The following is a 26,024-nucleotide window of genomic DNA, read 5'->3' as shown; positions in this document are numbered from 1 at the left end:
TGTTAACGTAATTTCACCACCGGGGTAAAGGGAATACACAGGTGCATGTATGTCTCTCATATAACTGCGTGACTACAGGTTACATATAAATTTTATTAATTTTAAGAAAAACATTTAAAAATAATAAGCTGTTAATTATTCTCATAATTCTGTACCATAATGCAAATTAAAACCTTTCTGCAAGCAGTTAAAAAAAAACTGTTTAAGTTTTACCGGTTTGAGCTCTGACACGTCCCAGCCCAAGTATTCAGCGACTGACATCATCTGATTGACAATACAATCCAGTTCCTGAAACAAAACATCAATACATGTATTTCTACATTTCTTGAAACCCAGAGATTCCTACACTACTACATGTGTTTGTGTAAGTGCTGGCATCTTGAACAGAATTTCAAACCGTGGGCATAAATATAAATAATTATTAAAATTAAAAACAAAAAAGTTCAATTTTGCTTTTAGAGAAATCATAAATAACTGTCCTGCTAAGGTTTTGAATGAATGAACGAACGAACGAACGAACGAACGAACGAACGAACGAACGTTTAATAACACCACAGCATGAAAAATACATCGGTTATTGGATGTCAAACAAAGTGTTACAATTTTGATTTGCTATTGATCATAAATGCATTCTGTGACATATTAAACTTATCACTGGCGTAGGAAGCTGGGGGCGGGCAAGGGGCCTTGCGCCCCCCACCCCACTTTGTAGCAGCAGCGATAAATATATATATATATATATATATATATATATATATATATATATATATATATATATTTATATTTATCATATAATATCTTACATTTTCAGTGCAATCAAAGTATGTGATATTTTTCAGATCACATACTTTAAGAATTTGATAACTTTGCAAATTAGATGTAAATTAGTCGAGGTCTCGGCACTAGGTTTATTGACATTTAAGCAAACATACTTGGGTGACACTCCATGATTGACGTATGCATTCATAGTCGTCAAATAAAAACATTTCAATGACAATTTGACACTGAAAGCTGTCCAGCATTCAGAAAACAAAAAACGTTAGGCATAACTTTATTTTGATGTAAGGACATCCAAAATGAGATCATTCGTGTTTGACGTCATTTCCATTCAAAAATACACCGCGCCACATATTCTTACATCTAGTAATGGCGGACTGGAATTAAAGTTGCGTGTACAGTTTACAAAAACACGTTGTATTAAGCTTGAGCTTATATGATAAAGAGATTATTACCCTCGTGTATTTTTGTATCGTCAATATCATATATTAGGAATAAAAATAATGTATTATGTTCGCCAGAGGCTCGCAAAATACAATTTTTATTCATAATATATGATATTGACAATACCGAAAAACACTCTGGTAATAACCTCTCTCTCTCTCTCTCTCTCTCTCTCTCTCTCTCTCTCTCTCTCTGTGTGTGTGTGTGTGTGTGTGTGTGTGCGTGTGTGCGTGTGTCCCCACCCCCACCCCCAACTTTTTGGCACTTTCCTACGCCCATACTTATGGTAGCTTTTCTGTTTAAGTGGGACAGATACTTGGCATGAAAAAAATTAGGTTGAGTAGATCTGCATTTATCTTTAAAACTAATTCTGATTACAGTAATCCCTATGTATCCATATGAAATGTTATACACATACTCTTTTCACCTTGTTTGTCCCCAGGAACCTGATCCTACCTAGAATTGCTTTTTATGCTATATTTATTTTTCGATTTTTGTTTATTAATATATAAATAATTTATTAATATATAACAAGTTTATTAACATATAATCATTTTCATCAGGTATTACGGGCCTGAAACTTGGTGTATGAAATTTATTTTTGAGTCTGTGACTTGTTTCCTTTGTTGAGAAAAAGGTAAATAAATCATCTTTTCATATCAATCATTATCTGTATATGGAAAGGAATGTTTTATTTAACAAGCATTCTGCGAGTACTGATAAATCAATATACGTACCCTACCAAAGTTTCCTTTGTTTAATACCACCACTGGAGCACCACAATGATTAATTAATCATCGGCTAATGGATGTCAAACATTTGAGTAATTATGACACGTAGTCATCAGAGGAAACCCACTACATTTTTTCTAATGCAGCAAGGGATCTTTTATATGCATTTTCCCACAGGCAGGAAACCACATATGTATATACCAATGCCTTTGTCCAGATACCCCATTATATATGAATTTAATATCTGCTTGTCTGCAGCAAAAATGTTGGTGGATTAAAAAAATATCGCCGTTTGAATAGGGGTACCATTGCACATTTTGTGTCTCAAAAATGCTCTGTGGAAGCATTAAATATAGTGATAAAGTTGTCATCCATATAAATGTTTAACAGATATAAGGCCAAAATTAATGATATTCATCCTATACTAGATGTTAATATTAACAAACCAAATAACAATGCAACATGTGGTATGAATAATGATATACTCATCGGCAAAAGTTAAGCATATTTACACATACTTTGGGCTGCTTGAATCTTTCACTGTTAAAAATTGGACTTTATTTAATATATTGAGGCAGCATTATTCAAATATGGTTCAGTATAAATCTGCCTATACTGTACTCAACAAAATTAACTAAAGGCCAGTAGATATTTTAGCATTTTCCTTTAAATATGGAAAGAAAGAAATGTTTTATTTAACAACGCACTCAACACATTTTATTTACGATAATATGGCGTCAGACATATGGTTAAGGACCATACAGATATTGAGAGAGGAAACCCGCTGTCACCACTTCATGGGCTACTCTTTCCAATTAGCAGCAAGGGATCTTTTTATATGCACCATCCCACAGACAGGATAGTACATACCACGGCCTTTGTTACACCAGTTGTGGAGCACTGGCTGGACCTTTAAATATGGGAAGAAAAAAAAACTTCTTCCGTTGAAAGTTGTCAGCATTGTGGCATGTTCTTAAACTTAATGACTTAAATAACAATTTAGAGGGAACACAATGACAAAATATCATTCTGAACAAATGTGTAACAATTGTTTTTTTTGTTTTTTAATAGTTTTCATAAATATGTGAAATTTAGTTATGTCGATTAGATGCGCTTGATATGTGTAACAATGAATACTTACACTGGAATCTAAAATTCCGTTTCCATCTGTGTCATACAACCTGAACATGACTGAAACAAAAGAAATAAAATAATATATGTTAGCATGTGGGTTTTATTGTTATCATTATTTTAGTATGCAAAAGGCACATGCACCTAAACTTTTGGCTAGGAGCTGTAGGGACATGCATTTACCTGTCTAAACATCTGGGGCCTAATTCACAAAGGTCTCTCTCAGGCTCTGCTAGACAACAAAGCATCCTCTTTGCAAGTCTTTTAGCACAGCACTGCGAGATGGCAAAGTTGCGAGAGTTTAGTGAATTAGGCCCCTGATCTCTGACCAGGGACGGTGCCGATTAACCAATAGACTGGCCAGCTGTGTTTGACCTGATGCCGATTAACCAATAGACTGGCCAGCTGTGTTTGACCTGATGCCGATTAACCAATAGACTGGCCAGCTGTGTTTGACCTGATGCCGATTAACCACTAGACTGGCCAGCTGTGTTTGACCTGATGCCGATTAACCAATAGACTGGCCAGCTGTGTTTGACCTGGTGCCGATTAACCAATAGACTGGCCAGCTGTGTTTGACCTGGTGCCGATTAACCAATAGACTGGCCAGCTGTGTTTGACCTGGTGCCGATTAACCAATAGACTGGCCAGCTGTGTTTGACCTGGTGCCGATTAACCAATAGACTGGCCAGCTGTGTTTGACCTGATGCCGATTAACCAATAGACTGGCCAGCTGTGTTTGACCTGGTGCCGATTAACCAATAGACTGGCCAGCTGTGTTTGACCTGGTGCCGATTAACCAATAGACTGGCCAGCTGTGTTTGACCTGGTGCCGATTAACCAATAGACTGGCCAGCTGTGTTTGACCTGATGCCGATTAACCAATAGACTGGCCAGCTGTGTTTGACCTGATGCCGATTAACCAATAGACTGGCCAGCTGTGTTTGACCTGACATTCTTTCACCTGTCACAAACTGCACAAGCTAGCCACTCTCTATCTGAATTTCATCTACACACGGATAATTGACGTTCTGACGCTTTTCATGTTACCGCCCTAAAGCCCATGACTATTTGACCTACTCTCCGGAATAAAGTTTATTTTTATTTAACGACGCCACTAGAGCACGTTGATTTTCTATCATATCATCGGCTATTGGATGTCAAACATATGGTCATTCTGATACTGGTGTTTTTTTTAGAGGAAACCCGCTGCCACTCACCACATAGGTTACTCTTTTATGACAGGCAGTAAGGGATCTTTTATTTGCGCTTCCCACAGGCAGGATAGCACAAACCATAGCCTTTGTTGAACTAGTTATGGATCTAAAAATACCATGCCTCGACTGGGATCCGAACCCAGTACCTACCAGCCCGTAGACCGATGGCCTAACCACTACGCCACCGAGGCTGGTTAACCATTTAAATAATGAAGGTTTTATACTGGTATGTAATGTACGTTCAAATATCACCCACTGCACTAGGAGGTCACTGGGGGAGGTTATTGAATTTTAAATCAAATCCATTTCATTGCAACAGTTAATTTTAAAAGATTTTTGCCAATCAGATTCCTCTGAAAACACATAGTACAGATAGTACTCTTATAAATATTTTAACGTTAAAGTTGGTTTTATTTAACAACACCACTGGAACACATGATTAAATTAATCATCGGCTATTGGATGTCAAACATTAGATAATTTTTATATATACTCTTAGAGAGGAAACCCGCGATCTTTTATAAGTACCATCCCACAGGCAGGATAGACATATCACAATCTTTGTCTTCTGGCCTGCCGGTTTCCAATAACAACAGGTAATTAACACACACAAGATGTTTCAGGTAAATGGGGGGGGGGGGGGGGGGGTTCCCCCTAAAATAATACATGGATCTGCCCCTGCAGTCAAAAAAACCTACACTCAAGTTTGTCTTCTGGCCTGCTGGCTTCCAATAATGACAGGTAATAAACGAGATCTTTCAGGTAAATGTAGGAAAAAAGGTTCTCCCCCTAAAATGATACATGGATCTGCCCCTGCAATCAACAAAAACCTACACTCAAGTTTGTCTTCTGGCCTGCCGGCTTCCAATAATGACAGGTAACAAATAAGATTTAAGTAAAACAAATTAACCCCCCAACATAATATATGGATCTGCCCCTAAATTCAACAAAAACCTACACTCAAGTTTGTCTTCTGGCCTGCCAGCTTCCAACAACGACAGGTAACAAACAAGATCTTTCAGGTAAATGTGACCGGTGCGGACGTCCACACTGGTTGACCGGTTCCGTTTTGGTTCCAGGGGGGTGATGCTTGTCCGCAGCAGCGATGAAGAAGACTGCCGTAACCAGGGGTCAGTGTTGTCCAGCAATGCACCAGCGACACCTAGTGGTGAAAAATAGAATGATTAATACGTGAAAATATTATCATAAAGCGTGTCCTGATGTTGTTAAATTATGTCACATCCTTCTAGAGCCTCCTCGAGTCCAACACATTGGACTTGAGTACTCGAGGGTCAAACTCGACCAGGACCCGAGTACCCGACACCTACACTAGATGATGATGACATTAAGGAATAAAGTAAAATAGCATTGTGCATCTAAATTCCAGCACTAAACATGGATATCAAATCATGCCACTGAATTGCATTAAGAAACCGGTTGATATGTTCAGTGTTGTGAAGGACGGACGGACAGCCAGTTTAAAAAGAGAAACTAGCACATGATCATATAATTATTGTGTAACTTGTATCGTTGATTATCTACTGCTCAAAATATTGTCCTATATTGTCCATTGTATTATAGTTGATCATTGTATTCCATCTTGTAAGGTACTGGCCTCGGTGGCGTAGTGGTTAGGCCATCGGTCTACAGGCTGGTAGGTACTGGGTTCGGATTCCAGTCGAGGCATGGGATTTTTAATCCAGATACCGACTCCAAACTCGAGTACTCGTGGAGACCTACATCCTTCCACCCCTTTTGGAGGGTATTCCATTCCATAAAAATGTAAAATGGCAGACTGCGAGAAATGACATGCTTTTTGTTCTAGGAAGGAAGGAAGGAAGGAAACGCTTTATTTAACAATGCACTCAACATATTTCATTTAGAGTTATATGAAGTCAGACATATGGTTAAGGACCACACATATATTGACAGAGGAAACCCGCTGTCGCCACTTCAAGAGCTACTCTTTTTCGATTTAAAAAAAGAAACATGATTTACATGTCTCTGTCCACTAGGGTTCAGGCATGTCTCCCCCTTGCCTTATCCCTTTAGATTAGCAGCAAGGGTTCTTTTATATGCACCATCCCACAGATAGGATAGTACATACCAGGGCCTTTGATATACCAGTCGTTGTGCACTGGTTGGAATGAAAAATAGCCAAATAAGGCCACCGATGGGGATCGATCCTAGACTGACTGTGCATCAAGCGAGCGCTTTACCACTGGGCTACGTACCGCCCCCTTGACGTGAAATCTATGTCATTGTTTTTCCACGATTTCTGCTTGGACAAAATGTGAGTTAAATCTATCGTTAATTAAAGGTAGGAGAGTAATTTATTGTAGTTGTTAAAGGCATACTGTCACAAATTTAAGGACCATATTTCTCTAAAAATGGATAATAAATAGAACTTACATTAATTGTTGGAAACCATATTTAGCTATTGCATCACCGTAACTGAACCATGATGGAGTGAAATCCATGTCAACCCTCTCAGTAATTTTAGTTTTTGAATTATGGACCATTGCCATAATTCAATTATTCTTACAAAATATCATTAATAAATGGAGTATTGGTGGTTATAAAGATGGTTGAATAAAGTACATTTATGGACAAATCAAATTATTTTTGATCAGATAATACTTTGTTAGACCATTAAATAGGTCAGTGGTCTGTGACAATATGCCTTTAACAATGTGGTTTGGACTAAATTTGGGCTTCTGTGTTGTTTGTGACATTCTGAGACTGGCCTATATTCAAGGCAAGCCTATAATTTCTGTCCCAGGTCAAATCCCTGGCTATCCAGAGACAGGATCCGGGATGGACATGTCTGAAAAAGGGGTCGAGATGTAGCCCAGTGGTAAACCGCTCGCTCGATGTGCGGTCGGTCTGGGATTGTTTCCCAGCTATTTCTCGTTCCTAGCCAGTGCATCACGACTGGTATATCAAAGGCTGTGGTATGTACTACCCTGTCTGTGGGATGGTGCATATAAAAGATCCCTTGTTGCTAATTGAAGAGAGTAGCCCATGAAGTGGCAACAGCGTGTTTCCTCTCTCAATATCTGTGTGGTCCTTAACCATATGTCTGATGCCATATAACTGTAATTAAAAAATGTGTTGAGTGCGTCGTTAAATAAAACATTTCTTTCTTTCTTTTCACATACCTGAAACCTTAGTCATATTGAGGCATGTTAAAATAGTTCAAAGCCATAGTCTATTTTTTTTGCAAATTACAAGTCTATTCCAAGCTAAACCATAGCTGACATGGTTACAATTTGGTATGTACAATCTCTGTCTTTGTAATGGTTTTTCCACGATTTCTGCTTGGAAAAATGTGGGAAAAATCCAATCTAATTAAAATTAGCTATACTGGTCTACCAGTAGATCTAACAGCATTGCATGGACTCCCATGTCCAGGTGACATTTCATCTATAAATAATAATTTAAATATCGACCAATTACACTTCGCCTTTTATAACATTATTCGGGAGCATACAAATTCTAAAAATATAGGTCGAGACTATTTATGCAATAAGCGAACTTGTTGGTCTATTTCAACATTGAAAAAACAGGGGAAAAAGTGCAATAATAGACTCTGGATTGTATACTAGTATAATTACAAACTTTCCGAATTTATACGATTTACTGTATTCTGATTGGCTGACGTCACTAAAAAACCAAGCGTTATCCTTCCATAAACCTCATAAAAATACGTCATCATGGAAGACCAAGATCAAAATAACCGCACAACACCAACAGTCACTACACGTAAACAAAAGTTAATATCAAGGTCACTTTGCGATAGAAAAACACAAGACAAATCTGCACATGAAATTGTTTAATTTTTTAAAAAGAAGTTATAATAAATATATATACACTGTTTTTGTTGATTCAATACTTATTTTTATTTTTAGTGGACAATTTCCAATAGTATGTATACATGTATTCCTATGCTTATTTACAGAACATGGTTGACGGTAAGAACAAAAGAAATTATTTTTGAATGTTTTAAGGTACACTTCTTGTACTGTTTTTAATTATAAGAATTGTTTCTCATTTTTTAGGAATTTATCGATGTATAAAAGTCACAAATGTAGTATAAAATCGATGAATTCCTAAAAAAATGAGAAACAATTCTTATATAAACAGATTTTTTGGCTATACCATCACAGGTTTTTTTTCCGTCTTGAAACGAATTTGATATAAAATTTTATATTGAAATTAGTTTCCGGTATTTTTCGTAATTCACCCGAATCATTTCGTATACCCTCGGCATAATCCCAAATGTTTTCAATTTTTTTTCAAATCACTGGCATGATTTTGCAAGTAAGATTTTGATTGGTCGAATGAAAGGTCAACTGGACATGACCTCCAACAGGCTGCTGTTAGATTCACATGTAATAGTGGAGCTAATTTTAATTAGATTGGGAAAAATCTATCATTAATTAAAGGTAGAAGATTAATTTATCGTAGTTGTTAACAATGTGGTTCATACTTTTACAGTATTTTAAAATGTGACTCTTTTTTTACCATTGTGCACACTGTGGATGCTGTGATTTGACTTCTTTGACGATGACCGCGAGTGGTTGGAGGCATCGGGGGTGGCTTCCTCCCCTGTGAAGGGACGGCTTTCAGTCACCCCACCTACTGCCACTGATGGGTGAGTTGATGCAGAGGCAGAACCTAAAAGAACAAAACAAGATGATAATCAGCTCGTGAAAAAAACAAAACAACATTTACTGTAAATCTGGAATAATATGTCAGACATTACTGTGTTGGGAAAGGTATACACTAAAATGCATATTTATATTAATGCGTCTCATAAATGGAACTCTTAAAGGTCACATTGCAACCAAATTTTTTAATGCTTTAGTTTTACTGGTACATGTATATCAAAAGGCCATGGTATGTGTTATCCTGTCTGTGGGATGGTGTACATGTATATAAAAGATCCCTTGTTACTAATTTACTAATGGAAAAATTTAGTGGGTTTCCTCTCTAAGACTATATTACAAAATTACTAAATATTTGACATCCAATAGCCGATGATTAATAAACCAATGTGCTCTAGTGGTGCCGTTAAACAAACCAAACGTAAACTTTTACTTTAGTTTTAGCCCATATCAGTTAAACAACAGGCAGTTGGCATTTGTTTTGACAGTCAAATCAAAGGAACTGGAAGCTAGCCATGTGTGTTAGTCGGTAGTGATTTCCTCTACCTCTTTTTCAGAGCACCACAGAAGTGGCTAGGTGTGGAGTTAACACAGTAAATATACTTAGTGTGAACAACAACAACAATTCATGGACTGTTCGTGTTGCTCGTCATGAATGTTTTCTTTTACATTTGTGGTTTTGTATGCACAATGAAACCCTTTTAAAATGGACCCTCCCTAAACTGGAATTTCCTCTAACCTGGACACTCCATAAACCGGAATTCCCCTCTAAAGCGGATCTTCAGTAAATGGAAATTTCCTCTTAACTGAACCCTCAATAAAACCGGAATTCCCTCTAAACCAAACCATCACTAAACTGGAATTCCCTCTAAACCAAACCATCACTAAACCGGAATTCTCTCTAAATCAGACCCTCAAAAACCAGAATTTCCTTTATTAAACTGGACCCTCCATAAACTGGAATTCGCTCTAAATCAGACCCTCAGTAAATCAAAATTTGTTCTAAACCAGACACTAGTAAACCGGATTTTCACTCTAAACCAGACCCTAGTAAACCGGAATTTCCTCTAAATCAGACCCTAGTAAACCAGAATTAGCTCTACACCAGACCCTAGTAAACCAGAATTCCCTCTAAACCAGACCCTAGTAAACCAGAATTCCCTCTAAACCAGACCCTAGTAAACCAGAATTCCCTCTAAACCAGACCCTAGTAAACCAGAATTCCCTCTAAACCAGACCCTAGTAAATCAAAATTCCATCTAAACTGGACCATCAGTAAAAAAGAATTCCTACTGTACCAAAGATGAGATTAGATGAGTGGCCATTAGATATCGTTTATCTTATGAGTTGTTTTAAAAATATCTAACAAGAATTGAGTTACCTAACCCTAATACAGTAGTATATACAATATAAAAAATTACACTTTTTGGAAAGATACTGGTTGGAATGGGAAAATAATGAATTTTGTTCAGTTAACTGGATAAAAATAACTAAACAAAAATGAATTAAATGCTTCCTAAACCTGCAAACAGTACCTGTAATATTTAATGGTGATGTGAATTATTAATATTAACATAAAACAAATTAATTTTATCACAGATGTTTAGAAATAATGAAATTTTAAAATTTTATTTTATTTTATTGGTTATTGGTTTTTTCTTCAACTTTTTTTTTCTGGTATGCAACAAAAAAATACTAACAGAATAACTGGCAACAACATACAAAAGTAAATATTAATACAGTAACAAAAATACATAACAAAACAAAACTAAATCTGTTTACATCAATATAGACAATAGATACAGGTACATGTAGATACAGGTAGATACACAGGTATATAGACACAGGACAATACTTGGAAATAGTTATACATACTTTGTTTTAAGAATACTAATTTCATTTAGTTAGCAATTTCCAGTCTTTATCAATACTGGTTTAGTGGGTGTACATGTACCAAGATTTACATTTTACAGAAAAACATATCTTTAAATTTTCATAATGCCAAAGGAGCAGGACTAATATATGCTCGTCTGATGTGCAGTCAGTATAGGATCAATCCCCGTTGATGGGCCCATTGTTTTTTTTTCTCACTCCAACCAGTGCACCACAACTGGTATATCAAAGGCCGTGGTATGTACTATCCTGTCTGTGGGATGGTGCATATAAAAACTCCCTTGCTACTAATGGAAAAATGTAGCGGGTTTCTTCTCTAAGGCTATATATCAGTTATCAAATGTTTGATATCCAATAACCGATGATTAATAAATCCATGTGCTCTAGTGGTATTGTTCAACAATATAAACTCTAAGACTAATATCAGAGTTATCAAATGTTTGACATCCAATAACCGATGATTAATAAATCAATATGCTCTAGTAATGTTGTTAAACAAAACAAACTAACTTTTACAAACTGCATTATAAAAATACATGTAACTTTCATGTAAAACATGTTTTGTAATAAGTTTAACGTTTTATTACCATTTCCAGTTTATTCTAGTTTTAGTAGATAATAATATACTAAATATATTTTTAAAACCCCCAACCTTTTAATATTATAAATGCTACATGTATAGAGTTAAGCTACTATTTATATGTACATGATGACAGTCAATTTTTTTTATTTCTTTTAATTATGCACATCATGGTTATAAGTATCATTATATTTTCCTGTTACATTGTTTTTTTAATTTTTGCTAATGTAGCATGCTTCCCATTGTTGACTAAAACAAAATCAAAGCCAAACCCTTGGAAAACAAGCGCGGGATTATTTTGTCGGGAGTCAGCAAATTCCTTGCCGATTCCATAATCACGTAAGATTTAAAGACATCATTTCAGTCGGCATTATAGGCATCACATAATTATGTATCCCCGATATCGGTATAATCCGTTATTAACCACCGGAGACTGTTTACAAGCACGCCTTTACACACAATTAGACGTCAGCTAGTTGTTTTAATGCGCTGGTAATTAGAGAAATCGGAAATAATCACTAAATTGCCCACCACAATAGTTCCGTCCCGACGACGTCACACACGACAATGGGACCAATATCCACGACGACCAGAGGAACTAGGTCATTTAATGTGTCGGTCTGAGTTCTCAGAGCAATTCAGTTAGTTTCACGGGCACCAATTAGAGAGAGAAAGATGAGTTGAGACTGTACAGACTTGACTGGGGTCGCTGGGAGCAAATCTATTAAAGTAGTGGTGTAGAGATATCAATGGAGGTTGTGGCCATCAGGTGTAAACATATGAAGGCAACGGTGGAGGTTAGTGGAGTTTGTATATAAATAACAGGGTTGTATATAAATAACATTACACAGAGCAGTGGTATATAGATATCAATGGAGGTTGTGGCCATTACACAGAGCAGTGGTATATAGATGTCAATGGAGGTTGTGGCCATCAGGTGTAATCATTTGAAGGCAATGGTGGAGGTTAGTGGAGGTTGTATATAAATAGCAGGGGTTATCAAGTGTAAACATTTGAAGCCAATGGTGGAGGTTAGTGGAGGTTAGTAGAGGTTGTATATAAATAACAGGGGTTATCAGGTGTAAACACACGAGGGCAATGATATAGACATCAATGGAGGTTGCAGCCTTCAGTTATCTACATGAAACAGTGGAGGTTAATTAGTGGTGGTTGTATAGAAATAACAGGGGTTATCAGGTGTAAACACATCTGAAGGCAATGGTGGAGGTTAAAGGAGGTTGTATATAAAAACAGGGGTTAAAAAGTGTAAACATATGAAGCCAGTGGTATAGACATCAAAGGAGGTTGTGGTTATCAGGTGTAAACATCTGAAGGCAATGGTGGAGGTTAGTGGAGGTTGTATATAATAACAGGGGTTATAAAGTGTAAACATGAGAGCAGTGATATATAGATTTCAATCGAGGTTGTGCCCATTACAGAAAGCAGTGGTATATAGATATCAATTGAGGTTGTGGCCATCAGGTGTAAACATCTGAAGGCAATGGTGGAGGTTAGTGGAGGTTGTATATAAATAACAGGGGTTATCAAGTGTAAACACTGAAGGCACCGGTGGAGGTTAGTGGAGGTTGTATATAATTAACAGGGGTTATCAAGTAATAATGAGAGCAGTGGTATAGATATCAATAGAGGTTGTGGCCATCAGGTGTAGACATCTGAAGGCAACAGTGAGTTAAATGAGGTTGTATATAAATAACAGGGGTTATCAAGTGTAAACATATGAAGGAATTGGTATAGATATCAGCGGAGGTTGCACCATCAGGTGTAAACATTTAAGGGAAATGGTGGAGGTTAGTGGAGGTTAGTGGAGGTTGTACAGAAATAAGGGAGTTCTGAGGAAGAGTTGAAGTTTATTTTTGTTTAACAACACTTCTAGAGCATATTGATTAATTAATTATCTGCTATTGGATGTCAAATATTTAGTCATTCTGAGATGTAGTCATCAGAGGAAACCCACAACATTTTTCCTAATGCAGTAAGGAATCTCTTATATGCACTTCCCCACAGACAGGAAAGCACATCCAATGAGTTGAATGAATCCACCGAGGTGATTCGATCCTGCGACACAAGCACCTCAAGCGAGCACTCAACCCACTGAGCTAAATCCCACTCCTTGTAAGGAAAAAAGGAAACAGTGAGGAAAAAGGAAAATTGTGGAAAATAAAAACTGTAATTGTACATGAAACAGAATTATTTAGCTACAATTTGAAATGCTTTTTCTCAGAATGCCATATTTGGAACTGAATCCATGTGCCTCTCAAAAAAAATAAAATAAAATAATGAAACATAAAAAAAAAAAAAAAACTACCGTAATAAATAATATAAATAATAAAAATATATGTAACAATAAATCCTGATCCAGTTTAGGTTAGTTTATAAATCACAACTTCAATGTTTGTTGGGTTTTTTAGAATTCCCCTCTCCCTTCCCTGTGCCTAAGTAACATAAATAATCCATAAAAATTCAATAAATAATTAGTAAAATTGACTTGGAAAAATCAGATTGTGCTAAAATTGTTAACAAACTTTCTGAATCAAACCTAACAGTGTTGCAAAATCGCAATAAAATCTAAACCAGAATGTAGAATGCATCGAGTAGATTTCCCATGATTCAATTGGGATGCACACGAGTGTAAACGATCGGAACGAAACCGTTCAAATTGAATGTAAAGACACTCAGGCCGTAGAATGGGGTTATTAAATCTGCTAAGTCGTGGACGCTCGTAGCATGAAATAGGCAGTTAAACCAGTGACAGAAAAATAGTTGAGTGACAAAATGAACTGTTAAGCAAATCACCGAAAGTAACCGAAGGGACAAATGAACTGTGAAGGCAATGATAATGAGGTCACCATGGTGATGACTGAAATGATGCCGTTTTCTCAACAACAACTTATGCTAATTGATATGTCAAAAAGGATCTCTCTCGGATATTAATCCAACTTTTCTGCGACATTAAGTCCCACGACTCTGCATTACGCCATCTTAACGTAGTTTTTCATTCCTTTTTTTTTTTTCATATAAATTTTTGTTTTCTTCTTCTGTATGTGTGATAAGGAAGGAAGGACATGTTTTATTTAACGACGCACTCAACACATTTTATTTACGGTTATATAGCATTGGACATATGGCTAAGGACCACACAGATATGCAGAGAGGAAACCTGCTGTCGCCACTTCATGGGTTACTCTTATTGATTAGTAGTAACGGATCTTTTATAACACATACCACAGCCTTTGATATACCAGTCGTGATGCACTGGCTGGAGCGAGAAATAGCCCAATGGGCCCACTGATGGGGATCGATCCCAAACCGACGACACATCAAGCGAACGCTTTACCGATGGGCTACATCTCACCCCTAATTAATTAAATAAATAAAATAATTAAAACAAATGCGTGTATGTGTGTGCTGCACCTGGCTGCCTGCATATGTCTGTTAGTCGGTCTTTCTGTACCAGCAAACATTTAATTGATAATTTTTAACATCTTTACGGTGTATATGTTGGGAAAAAGGTTTTATTTTTGGTTTGTTGGTGGGTTTTTTCCTGTTGTTTTTGTTTGTTTTTAATGAAACAAAGTTTGTTTTGTTTAACGACATCACTGGAGCACATTGATTAATAAATTATCGGCTAGTGGATGTCAAACATTTGGTAATTCTGACAAGTAGTCTTTTAAGTAAACCTACTACATTTTTCTATTAGCAGCAAGGGACCTTTTATACGTAATTTCCCACAGACAGGACAGCACATATCATTTGATATACCAGTCATGGGGCACTGGCTGGGATATGAAAACCCCCAATGGATCTCACTGGCATAGGATGTGGGGGGGGGGAGCAGGGGGCAAGTCCCCCCCACACTTTGTAGCAGCAGTGATGGTTTTTATATATTTATTTATATATGTGTGTGAGTTTGAGCGCTCCCCTCCCCCCCCCTCCCCACTTTGTAGCAGCAGTGATGGTTTTTATATATTTATTTATATGTGTGTGAGTTTGTGCGCTCCCCTCCCCACTTTGTAGCAGCAGTGATGGTTTTTATATATTTATTTATATATGTGTGTGAGTTTGTGCGCTCCCCTCTCCCCCTCCCCACTTTGTAGCAGCAGTGATGGTTTTTATATATTTATTTATATATGTGTGTGAGTTTGTGCGCTCCCCCCCCTCCCCACTTTGTAGCAGCAGTGATGGTTTTTATATATTTATTTATATGTGTGTGAGTTTGTGCGCTCCCCTCCCCCCTCCACACTTTGTAGCAGCAGTGATGGTTTTTATATATTTATTTATATATGTGTGTGAGTTTGTGCGCTCCCCTCCCCCCCTCCCCACTTTGTAGCAGCAGTGATGGTTTTTATATATTTATTTATATGTGTGTGAGTTTGTGCGCTCCCCTCCCCACTTTGTAGCAGCAGTGATGGTTTTTATATATTTATTTATATATGTGTGTGAGTTTGTGTGCTCCCCTCCCCCCCTCCCCACTTTGTAGCAGCAGTGATGGTTTTTATATATTTATATATGTATTTATTTTTATATATGTGTGTGTGTGTGTGTGTGTATTTGTGCCCCTCCACGTTTTGGCACCTTCCTACACCCATGGATCTGTTCAGGAGTTTCGATCCTACAACCCAACACACTTCAAGCAAGTGTTCTACCACTGAGTTACATCCTACTCAATATATCACTTAGAAATCAGTTAAAAATCAGGGCTTCTAGATTATGGTAGCCCCACTCCCATGGCTAGTGATATTCAATGTTGGGCTAGTAAATAACTACTATTACCATGCCAGACAGGGCTTCTAGATTATGGTAGCCCCACTCCCATGGCTAGTGATATTCAGTGTCGGGCTAGTAAATAACTACTATTACCATGCCAGACAGGGCTTCTAGATTATGGTAGCCCCACTCCCATGGCTAGTGATATTCAGTGTTGGGCTAGTAAATAACTACTATTACCATGCCAGACAGGGCTTCTAGATTATGGTAGCCCCACTCCCATGGCTAGTGATATTCAGTGTCGGGCTAGTAAATAACTACTATTACCATGCCAGACAGGGCTTCTAGATTATGGTAGCCCCACTCCCATGGCTAGTGATATTCAATGTTGGGCTAGTAAATAGCTACTATTACCATGCCAGACAGGGCTTCTAGATTATGGTAGCCCCACTCCCATGGCTAGTGATATTCAATGTTGGGCTAGTAAATAACTACTATTGCCATGCCAGACAGGGCTTCTAGATTATGGTAGCCCCACTCCCATGACTAGTGATATTCAATGTTGGGCTAGTAAATAACTACTATTGCCATGCCCGACGGCTAGTGAATATTTTTGGTTAAATGTTGCAGTTAAGTCTATTTTGTAGATATGAATATCCTGCCCCCACCCCAACCCCGCATTGTTAGTGTTTTAAACTCTATCTAGTATCTCCCTCTTTCGGTGACATATTTCATCATTACTAATATTATTTAGTAAAATTGTACTAACTTAAAGTAAAATAGGGCTAGAGAATTTTTAATAATGGCTAGTAAATTTTTAAAATCACTGATCTCATGGCTGGGGGATTTTATAAATATTTTAGAAGTCCTGATTAAAAATCACAGGTAGATGACAGTGTGACAGGTGCATGCATAAGGAAATGTTCTAGTACCATCTACTGGTAGGAAACACCTTGGACCAACTGTGAAAAACAGTCTATTTGGTGTTACAAAACAGTAAAATCTTAGTAATGGTCACAGAGACACATAGCAACTGCTGTCTACCCATAGCAACTGCTGTCTACCCATAGCAACTGCTCTCTACCCATAGCAACTGCTCTCTACCCACAGCAACTGCTGTCTATCCATAGCAACTGCTCTCTACCCATAGCAACTGCTGTCTACCCATAGCAACTGTTGTGTACCCATAGCAACAGTCACTGACATCCTTGTAGTAATATGTATACAGTGAAATGGGTGTAAACCAGATCATGTTGTAGACCTAATATTTATCTGGTTTAGACAGGATTTGGTGTTTAGAGGGTTGCGATTCAGAATTTTGAAAACTCGGAACCATGAAACTTGGCCGGTTTTGACAGGATTCCAGTTTGTCTCAGGGTCTGGTTTAGACAAGTTTCACTGTACTAGTAATATAATATATTCTTTGCAGGAGTTAATGACTTTCTGTACAGGTGGTGTACATCATCATAATATTATGTTTGACAGAGCTACTAGTTCGGAGAAATGTACACACTGTTAAAAGCTAAAAGCATTCAACAAACATTGTATAATATTCAGGGCTTCTAGAATTTTCATAAAATCCACTAGCCATGGGATCAGTGATGTTAAAAATTTACTAGCTACAATTAAAAATTCACTAGCCCTACTTTACTTTAAGTTAATACAATTTTACTAAATAATAGTAATAATCAGATATGTCACCTAAGAGAGAGATAAAGCTTAAAATCACTAACATTGGGGAGGGGTTGGGATGAGGGGCAAGATATTCATATTTAAAAAATAGACTTAACTGCAACATTTGACCAAAAATATTCACTAGCCATCGGGCATGGCAATGGTAGTTATTTACTAGCCCAACATTGAATATCACTAGCCATGGCAGTGGGGCTACCATAATCTAGAAGCCCTGTCTGGCATGGCAATAGTAATTATTTACTAGCCCAACATTGAATATCACTAGCCATGGGAGTGGGGTTACCATAATCTACAAGCCCTGTCTGGCATGGCAATAGTAATTATTTACTAGCCCAACATTGAATATCACTAGTCATGGGAGTGGGGCTACCATAATCTAGAAGCCCTGTCTGGCATGGCAATAGTAATTATTTACTAGCCCAACATTGAATATCACTAGTCATGGGAGTGGGGCTACCATAATCTAGAAGCCCTGTCTGGCATGGCAATAGTAATTATTTACTAGCCCAACATTGAATATCACTAGCCATGGGAGTGGGGCTACCATAATCTACAAGCCCTGATTTTTAACTGATTTCTAACTGATATATTGAGTAGGATGTAACTCAGTGGTAGAACACTTGCTTGATGTGTGATGGGTCTTAGGATCGAAACTCCTGAACAGATCCACGGGCGTAGGAAGGTGCCAAACATGGACAAACACACACAAACACACACACACACACACACACATATATAAATACATATATAAATATATAAAATCCATCACTGTTGCTACAAAGTGGGTGGGGCACTTACCCCCCTTGTAACCCACACACACACACAATTCCTACGCCAGTGAGATCCATTGAGGGTTTTCATATCCCAGCCAGTGCCCCAGTGGTAGAACACTTGTCTGATGTGTGGTGGGTCATAAATAATAGTTAAAATCGGATATCTATCACCTAAAGAGAGACCGGCCTCGGTGGCGTCGTGGTTAGGCCATCGGTCTACAGGCTGGTAGGTACTGGGTTCGGATCCCAGTCGAGGCATGGGATTTTTAATCCGGATACCGACTCCAAACCCTGAGTAAGTGCTCCGCAAGGCTCAATGGGTAGGTGTAAACCAATTGCACCGACCAGTGATCCATAACTGGTTCAACAAAAGCCATGGTTTGTGCTATCCTGCCTGTGGGAAGCGCAAATAAAAGATCCCTTGCCGCTAATCTGAAAGAGTAGCCCATGTAGTGGCGACAGCAGGTTTCCTCTCAAACTCTGTGTGGTCCTTAACCATATGTCTGACGCCATATAATCGTAAATAAAATGTGTTGTGCGTCGTTAAATAAAACATTTCTTTCTTTGTTTCCTAATGAGAGAAATATGGCTTAAAAACACTAACATTACACAGCTAACACTGACTGACTGACCTACCTAAAATTAATAATAAATAGGAATAAATAGGAATAAATAAATAAATAAATAAATAAATAAATAATAAAAATAAAAATAAACAAACAATTCCACAGAATTAAACATCTGACCTACCTAAAATTAATAATAAATAGGAATAAATAAATAAATAAATAAATAAATAAATAACACAACATGCCCTGACAATATGCGACTGACAATTATTTTATAAGTGTGAAGCTGTGAAGGTAACTATAATACAACCCAACATACCCCTAACATGCAACTGTTTCAAATTCAAACAACATCACTATTTTTTAATAACGTTATTACATATCACTACCATAATAATAAAATTACTCCATGTTTCCATTAATTATTAAAATACTAAAATCTTTCAATATAAAACTGCTTATAGAAATTATCTGAGATTGATTGTCTATAAAGCCAAAATGATAGTACTACAATGCCCTGTTATTGGCTTGAATATAAAACTGTTTCTACAAATGAAATTCAGTTCTTCTTAAAACATTTTAACGAAATGTAAAAATTTACAAAAACAGAAATCAAATAAAATTTGAAATGTTCCTGTGAAACAAAGAATAACAAACAAAGAGGAAATAAAAATCATACCTACTGCAAACGGATCAGCTGAATGAGACTAACCAATCAAATCACACGATACAAAAAATCTGAACTTATTTTAAAGGGACACTGGACTCGGTGCTGCTATAGTTAAGCCATCGGACATAAGGCTGGTAGGTACGGGGTTCGCAGCCCGGTACCGGCTCCCACCAGAGCGAGTTTTAACAACTTAATGGGTATAGGTGTAAGACCACTACACCCTCTTCTCTCTCACTAACCATTAACCAACTAACCCACTGTCCTGGACAGACAGCCCAGATAGCTGAGATGTATGCCCAGGACAGCGTGCTTGAACCTTAATTGGATATAAGCACGAAGATAAGTTGAAATGAATGAACAAAGGGATAAAGGGACTCCAACAAAAGTTGCTGAAGTAATCTTAAATTGTTTTTTTAATGTAAAGATTATAACCTGAAATATATTTAAAAATTGAACGTTATATTTTTGAGGTCCATGCGATGATAAACACCAAAACTGTTTTACACACTGTATGAATGGCGTAAATGTATATGTATGATATAGGTATATATATATATTTTTTTTTTTTTTTTTTTATTTCCTGATACATTTAATTCAATAAATACTGTCAGATCGGTCCAAAATCTTCATTTTAATAGTCACAAAGAAATCAACTGTCATTTAAAAAAAAAGATAATGTAACAAGTTCAGTTTTTTTGCATCTAAACAAATCAAAAATGCAAAGAAAGAAAAAATGCACCTACCTCTACATTTAGAATGAACATCTGAGATCGGTCTACTCACCCTCCATCTACTGTTAACATACAGCCAGCCAGCATGAGTTATCTGCCCCTGACACAGTGTACAGAGCTACCACACAGACACAACTAACCTAAAGCCATACAGAACTACACACAAAGATTCAACTACCAGAAAGCCATACAGCTACCAGCCAAAGACACAACTACCAGAAAGCCATACTCATCTACCAGGCAAAGACACAACTAACATCAAGCCATACACAACTACCCACAAAGATTCAACTACCAGAAAGCCATACAAAGCTACCACACAAAGACACAACTACCAGAAAGCCATACAAAACTACATGTGTACCACACAATGACACAACTACCAAAAAGCCATACAAAGCTACATGTGTACCAGACGAAAGACACAACTACCAGAAAGCCATACAAAGCTAGCACAGACACAACGACTAGAAAGCCATACAAAGCTACCAGACAAAGACACAACTATCAGAAAGCTATACAAAGCTACATGTGTACCAGATGACAGACACAACTATTAGAAAGCCATACAGTTACCACACATAGACGACTACCAGAAAGCCATTCAAAGCTACCATACATAGATACAACAAACAGAAAGCCAAAGCTACCAGATAAAGACACAACGACCAATCAGAGAATTGAGCTAGATCCCACCCCCAATAGACTCCACCCCCCACAAGATCCTGCCCCTACTAGATCCTCCTCCCACTAGATCCCGCCCCCACTAGATCCCACCCCCACTAGATCCATTCCCCACTAGATCCCACCCCCACTAGATCCCACCCCCACTAGATCCCACCCCTAGATCTGCCCCCACTAGATCTTGCCCCCATTAGATCCCGCCCCCACTACATCCCACCCCCACTAGATCCCACCCCCACTAGATCCCACCCCCACTAAATCCCACCCTACTAGATCCCATTTCTACTACATCCCACCTCAACTAGATCCCACCCTCACTAGATCCCACCTCCACTAGATCCCACCCTCACTAGATCCCACCCTCACTAGATCCCACCCTACTAAATCCCACCCTATTAGATACTGTCTCCACTACATCCTGCCCAATCCTGTGTAAAAACATTACGACTGGCTCTGAAAGTCTTTAACTACCCCGTCTATCTGCAAAATTAACCAATAAAGTACAACACCGGCCTCGGTGGCGCAGTGGTTAAGCCATAGGACTACAGACTGGTAGGTACAGGGTTCGCAACCCGGTACCGGCTACCACCCAGAGCGAGTTCTTAAGGGTTCAATGGGTAGGTGTTAAGCCACTACACTCTCTTCTCTCGCACTAACCTTTAACTAACTAACAACTAACCACTGTCCTGGACAGACAGCCCAGATAGCTGAGGTGTGTGCCCAGGACAGTGTGCTTGAACCTTAATTGGATATAAGCACGAAAATAAGTTGAAATGAAATGAACAGAGTACAACAATTAATGAAACATATTGAAGCATGAAGCATATTTCCCATCATGCTAAAAAGGATGACTATTTTCTATCTTGCAAAACTTAAAAAGCAATTACCTAATATATATTTTGACCAAATCTTTCAGATATTTCATATTTGAACAAATAAGAGTTCATTTGTTTTGAAAATAATAACATATTAAAAATAAAATAAAACAAAGACATTCCTGATAAATACATTAAAAATAGTATTAATGATGTATATACAGTAAACCGGATCATGCCGGGGAACTAATATATACCCGATTTAGACAGAATCTGGTGTTCAGAGGGTAGCATTTTACAAAATAGAAAACTGGGATCATAAAACATGGTCGTGTTGATAGGACTCCAGTTAGCCCAGGGTCCAGTTTAGTCAGGTTTAACTTAAGATTTTAGCATTCAAAACAAAACAAAATTAAATCACAAATTATAAAAAAAAAATTCATCTAAAAATAAAAAAAATAAACTCTTGTAAACTCTAACCCTTAACAAATAGGCCTTTTTTGTGGGGAGGGGTTTGAATTTTTTTTTTCGGGGGGGGGGGATTGTATTCAGGGAAAGCAATTCTGCTATAGCTGTAATGTAAAATGATGAAATGGTCTGGTAACGAGAATTGATCCTAAGACCTATGACCTATGAAGAATCACTACACTACTAGATTCTGCGGCATTGTGTAGGAATAGTTGAAACTACAGGCAGCTACTAACGTGTGCTGTGACAGCTGTGTGATGTGTATCAGTGAAATTGCTAGAGAGTGTGGGTGTGAGTGTGTTGAAACAACGGTCTACCGCTGACACCAATGTTAACTAATGTTTATAGCATCTGAACCATATACAACAACTGTCCATACGTGAAACATCTTTCCAGACATCCAAATATTAAGCTATTAAGGGATCTACATATCCAGACATCCATCAACAAACATTTATCAGAACAACCAACAGATTTGCTTGCTCTGCCATCCATTCCATAAATTCATCCATTTACCATTTATACATCCATCCCTACATCTGTCTATCCATCCATTTATCCATCCATCCATCCTTCAAAACATCATCCACCCATCCATTTATCCATCTATCTATCCATTGACCCATTCATCCATCCATCCATCCTTCAAACCATCATCTACTCATCCATTTGTCCCATCCTCCCATCAATCCATCGATCGATCGATGGATCGATGGATCCATCCATCCATCCATCCATCCATCCATCTATCTATTCATTGATCAATCCATCCATCCATCCATCTATCCATCCATCCATCCATCTTTTCATCCAACCTCGCCACACACCCATCAACTAAATAACCATCAATTCATCCATACATCAAACCAATCCATCCATCCTTCATCCATCATCCACTAACACTACCAATCCACATCAAGCCAATCCTATCGGTTATCCATCCATCAACTCACCAATACATCACCATCTATCCATCCATACATCAAACCTCCAACTACTCAAATTCCATCCATCCATCCATCCAATCCATCCATCCATCATTCCATCCATCCATCCATCCATCCATCCATCCATTCATCCTTCCACCCAAATTTCATTCATCCATCCATCCATCCATCCATTCATTCCATCCATCCACCCATCCATCCATTCATCCATTCATTCCATTCATTCCATCCATTCCATCTATCCATCCATCAATCCATCATTCCACCAATCCATCTATCCATCCATTCATCCTTCCACCCAAATTCCATCCATCCATCCATCAATCCATCCACTCAAATTCCATCCACCAATCCATCCATCCACTTATGCATCATCCATCCATCCATCAATGCATGGACTTAACCATCATCCATCCACCATCCAACCAATCTATTCATCTATCCATCAAGCTACCCCTTATCCTTCACCTTAACAGACTGAGCTTCCAAACAGATTAAAAATAACTACCCCCCCCCCTCCCCATCAACCACACATAATGACAACTACCACACTTCTCAACTCCCTGCCTTCCGCTACAACACCACCAAAAACATACAGATCAACCACACAAACCAACCACACATAATGACAACAACCACATTTCTCAACTCCCTCTCTCCAAACACACACAGATCAACCAAACAAACCAACTACACATAATCACAACAACCACATTTCTCAACTCCCTCTCTTCCGAACACACACAGATCAACCACACCATCAACCACATATAATCACAACCATACCACCAACCACACACCACAACAACCACCACAACCCCTGCCTTTCCAAACACACACAGACCAACCTCACCATCAACCATGCACCACAACAACCACAACCTCACCACCAACCACGCACCACAACCACACCATCAACCACGCACCACAACAACCACACCATCAACCACACACCACAACCACACCATCAACCTCACACCACAACAACCACACCATCAACCATGCACCACAACAACCACAACCATACCATTAACCACGCACTACAACAACCAGTGCAACCCCTGCCTTTCCGAACACACACACAGACCAACCACACCATCAACCACACCTACACCATCAACCACACACCACAACAACCACAACCACAACCAACCGCACACAACCACACAACAACAACACCCCACCTGCTCGACTCCTCCTCCCTCCGGAGTCATTGCTGTCGTGGCGAGAGTGACCCTTCTCGGCGCCGAGGTGGCCGAGGCCGTGTAGTTTCTCCGTGAGCCCGTGCAGCTTCTCGGCCAGCCCGTGGTGTTTCTCCGTCTTCTCCACATGCAGGTCGGCCGGCTGGTGCGTGATTGGCGCACACAGCGTCTGCGAGGCCATGGCGGCCGCAATGTGGCAGTCCTTACCCACGGTGGAGCCCGGGGGCGCCGCTTTCTTGACAAACGACAGGAAGACGTGTTTGCACAGCTCCTCCGGGATGTCAGCCTCCAGGTACGTCTCCATGAACAGCCGGAAGCCCTCGTAGTCAATCGGCTGAAGATTTTAAATTAAATAAAAACACGATTAAAGGGACATTCCCGAGTTTGCTGCCATTTTTAAGATGTTATCGACTAACAGAGACTTTTTAAAGGGACGTTCCTGAGTTTGCTGCCACTTTTTAAGATGTTATCGACTAACACTAACTTTTTAAAGGGACATTCTCGAGTTTGCTGACATTTTTAAGATGTTATCGACTAACAGAGACTTTTTAAAGGGACATTCCTGAGTTTGCTGACATTTTTTAAGATGTTATCAACCAACAGACTTTTTAAAGGGACATTCCTGAGTTTGCTGCCATTTTTTAAGAGGTTATCGACTAACAAGAGACTTTTTAAAGGGACATTCCCGAGTTTGCTGCCATTTTTAAGATGTTATCGACAAACAGACTTTTTAAAGGGACATTCCTGAGTTTGCTGCCATTTTTAACGACTGTACCGTATTTGACCGGAAATAAGCCCAGGGGGCCAAGACAACTCATTGTGTGCTTAGCATGGGGTGGGCTTATTCCCAGACAAGGGGCCAGTTTTGTTGGGAAAAAAAAAAAAAATAATTAAAATAAATAATAATAATTAAATGAACTAGGAAGAAAACAAAAAACGTTCAGTAGCATATCTATTAATTAGTGTTCCATTTGTTATTAATAAATAATAATTGTTTATTAATTAAATTGTTGTTTTTTTACTAGTATCTAATTATCAGAAACACACCTTCTATGTTACAGTTACTTACCAGTGAGGTTAAAAATTTTTGCTGAGAAGACTTAAAACAACATCAATTAACAACAAACTCAATAGTGTATACACCACGTTTCTGACACAGGCAGCCATTACAAAAAATTGTCAATCTAAGGTCATTGTTCTTAGCCAATCAGAATATGGTATTTGCTTAATTAGCATTAACTGCGGACCCAGTGTGGTGGTAAAAATAGACATACTTGGGCTTGGATACTTCAGAGAAATACT

At 38.3% G+C, this 26,024-nt stretch overlaps 1 protein-coding gene across 1 annotated transcript in view; it reads right to left on the bottom strand.

The window, feature by feature from the left end:
* Window positions 1–26,024, bottom strand: part of LOC121385335 (diacylglycerol kinase beta-like) — a 112,305-nt gene that overhangs the window by 44,846 nt on the left and 41,435 nt on the right. Inside the window, 5 exon segments of the mRNA XM_041515977.1 lie at window positions 214–288; window positions 3,094–3,143; window positions 5,259–5,462; window positions 8,828–8,980; window positions 24,705–25,056. Coding sequence (XP_041371911.1) covers window positions 214–288; window positions 3,094–3,143; window positions 5,259–5,462; window positions 8,828–8,980; window positions 24,705–25,056 — 834 coding nt within the window.

The sequence above is a fragment of the Gigantopelta aegis genome, chromosome 11, assembly GCF_016097555.1.
Source record: "Gigantopelta aegis isolate Gae_Host chromosome 11, Gae_host_genome, whole genome shotgun sequence".
In the NCBI taxonomy this organism is placed as follows: domain Eukaryota; kingdom Metazoa; phylum Mollusca; class Gastropoda; order Neomphalida; family Peltospiridae; genus Gigantopelta; species Gigantopelta aegis.
The sequence above is the reverse complement of the archived record's forward strand: the minus strand, read 5'-3'. Positions and strand labels throughout refer to the sequence as shown.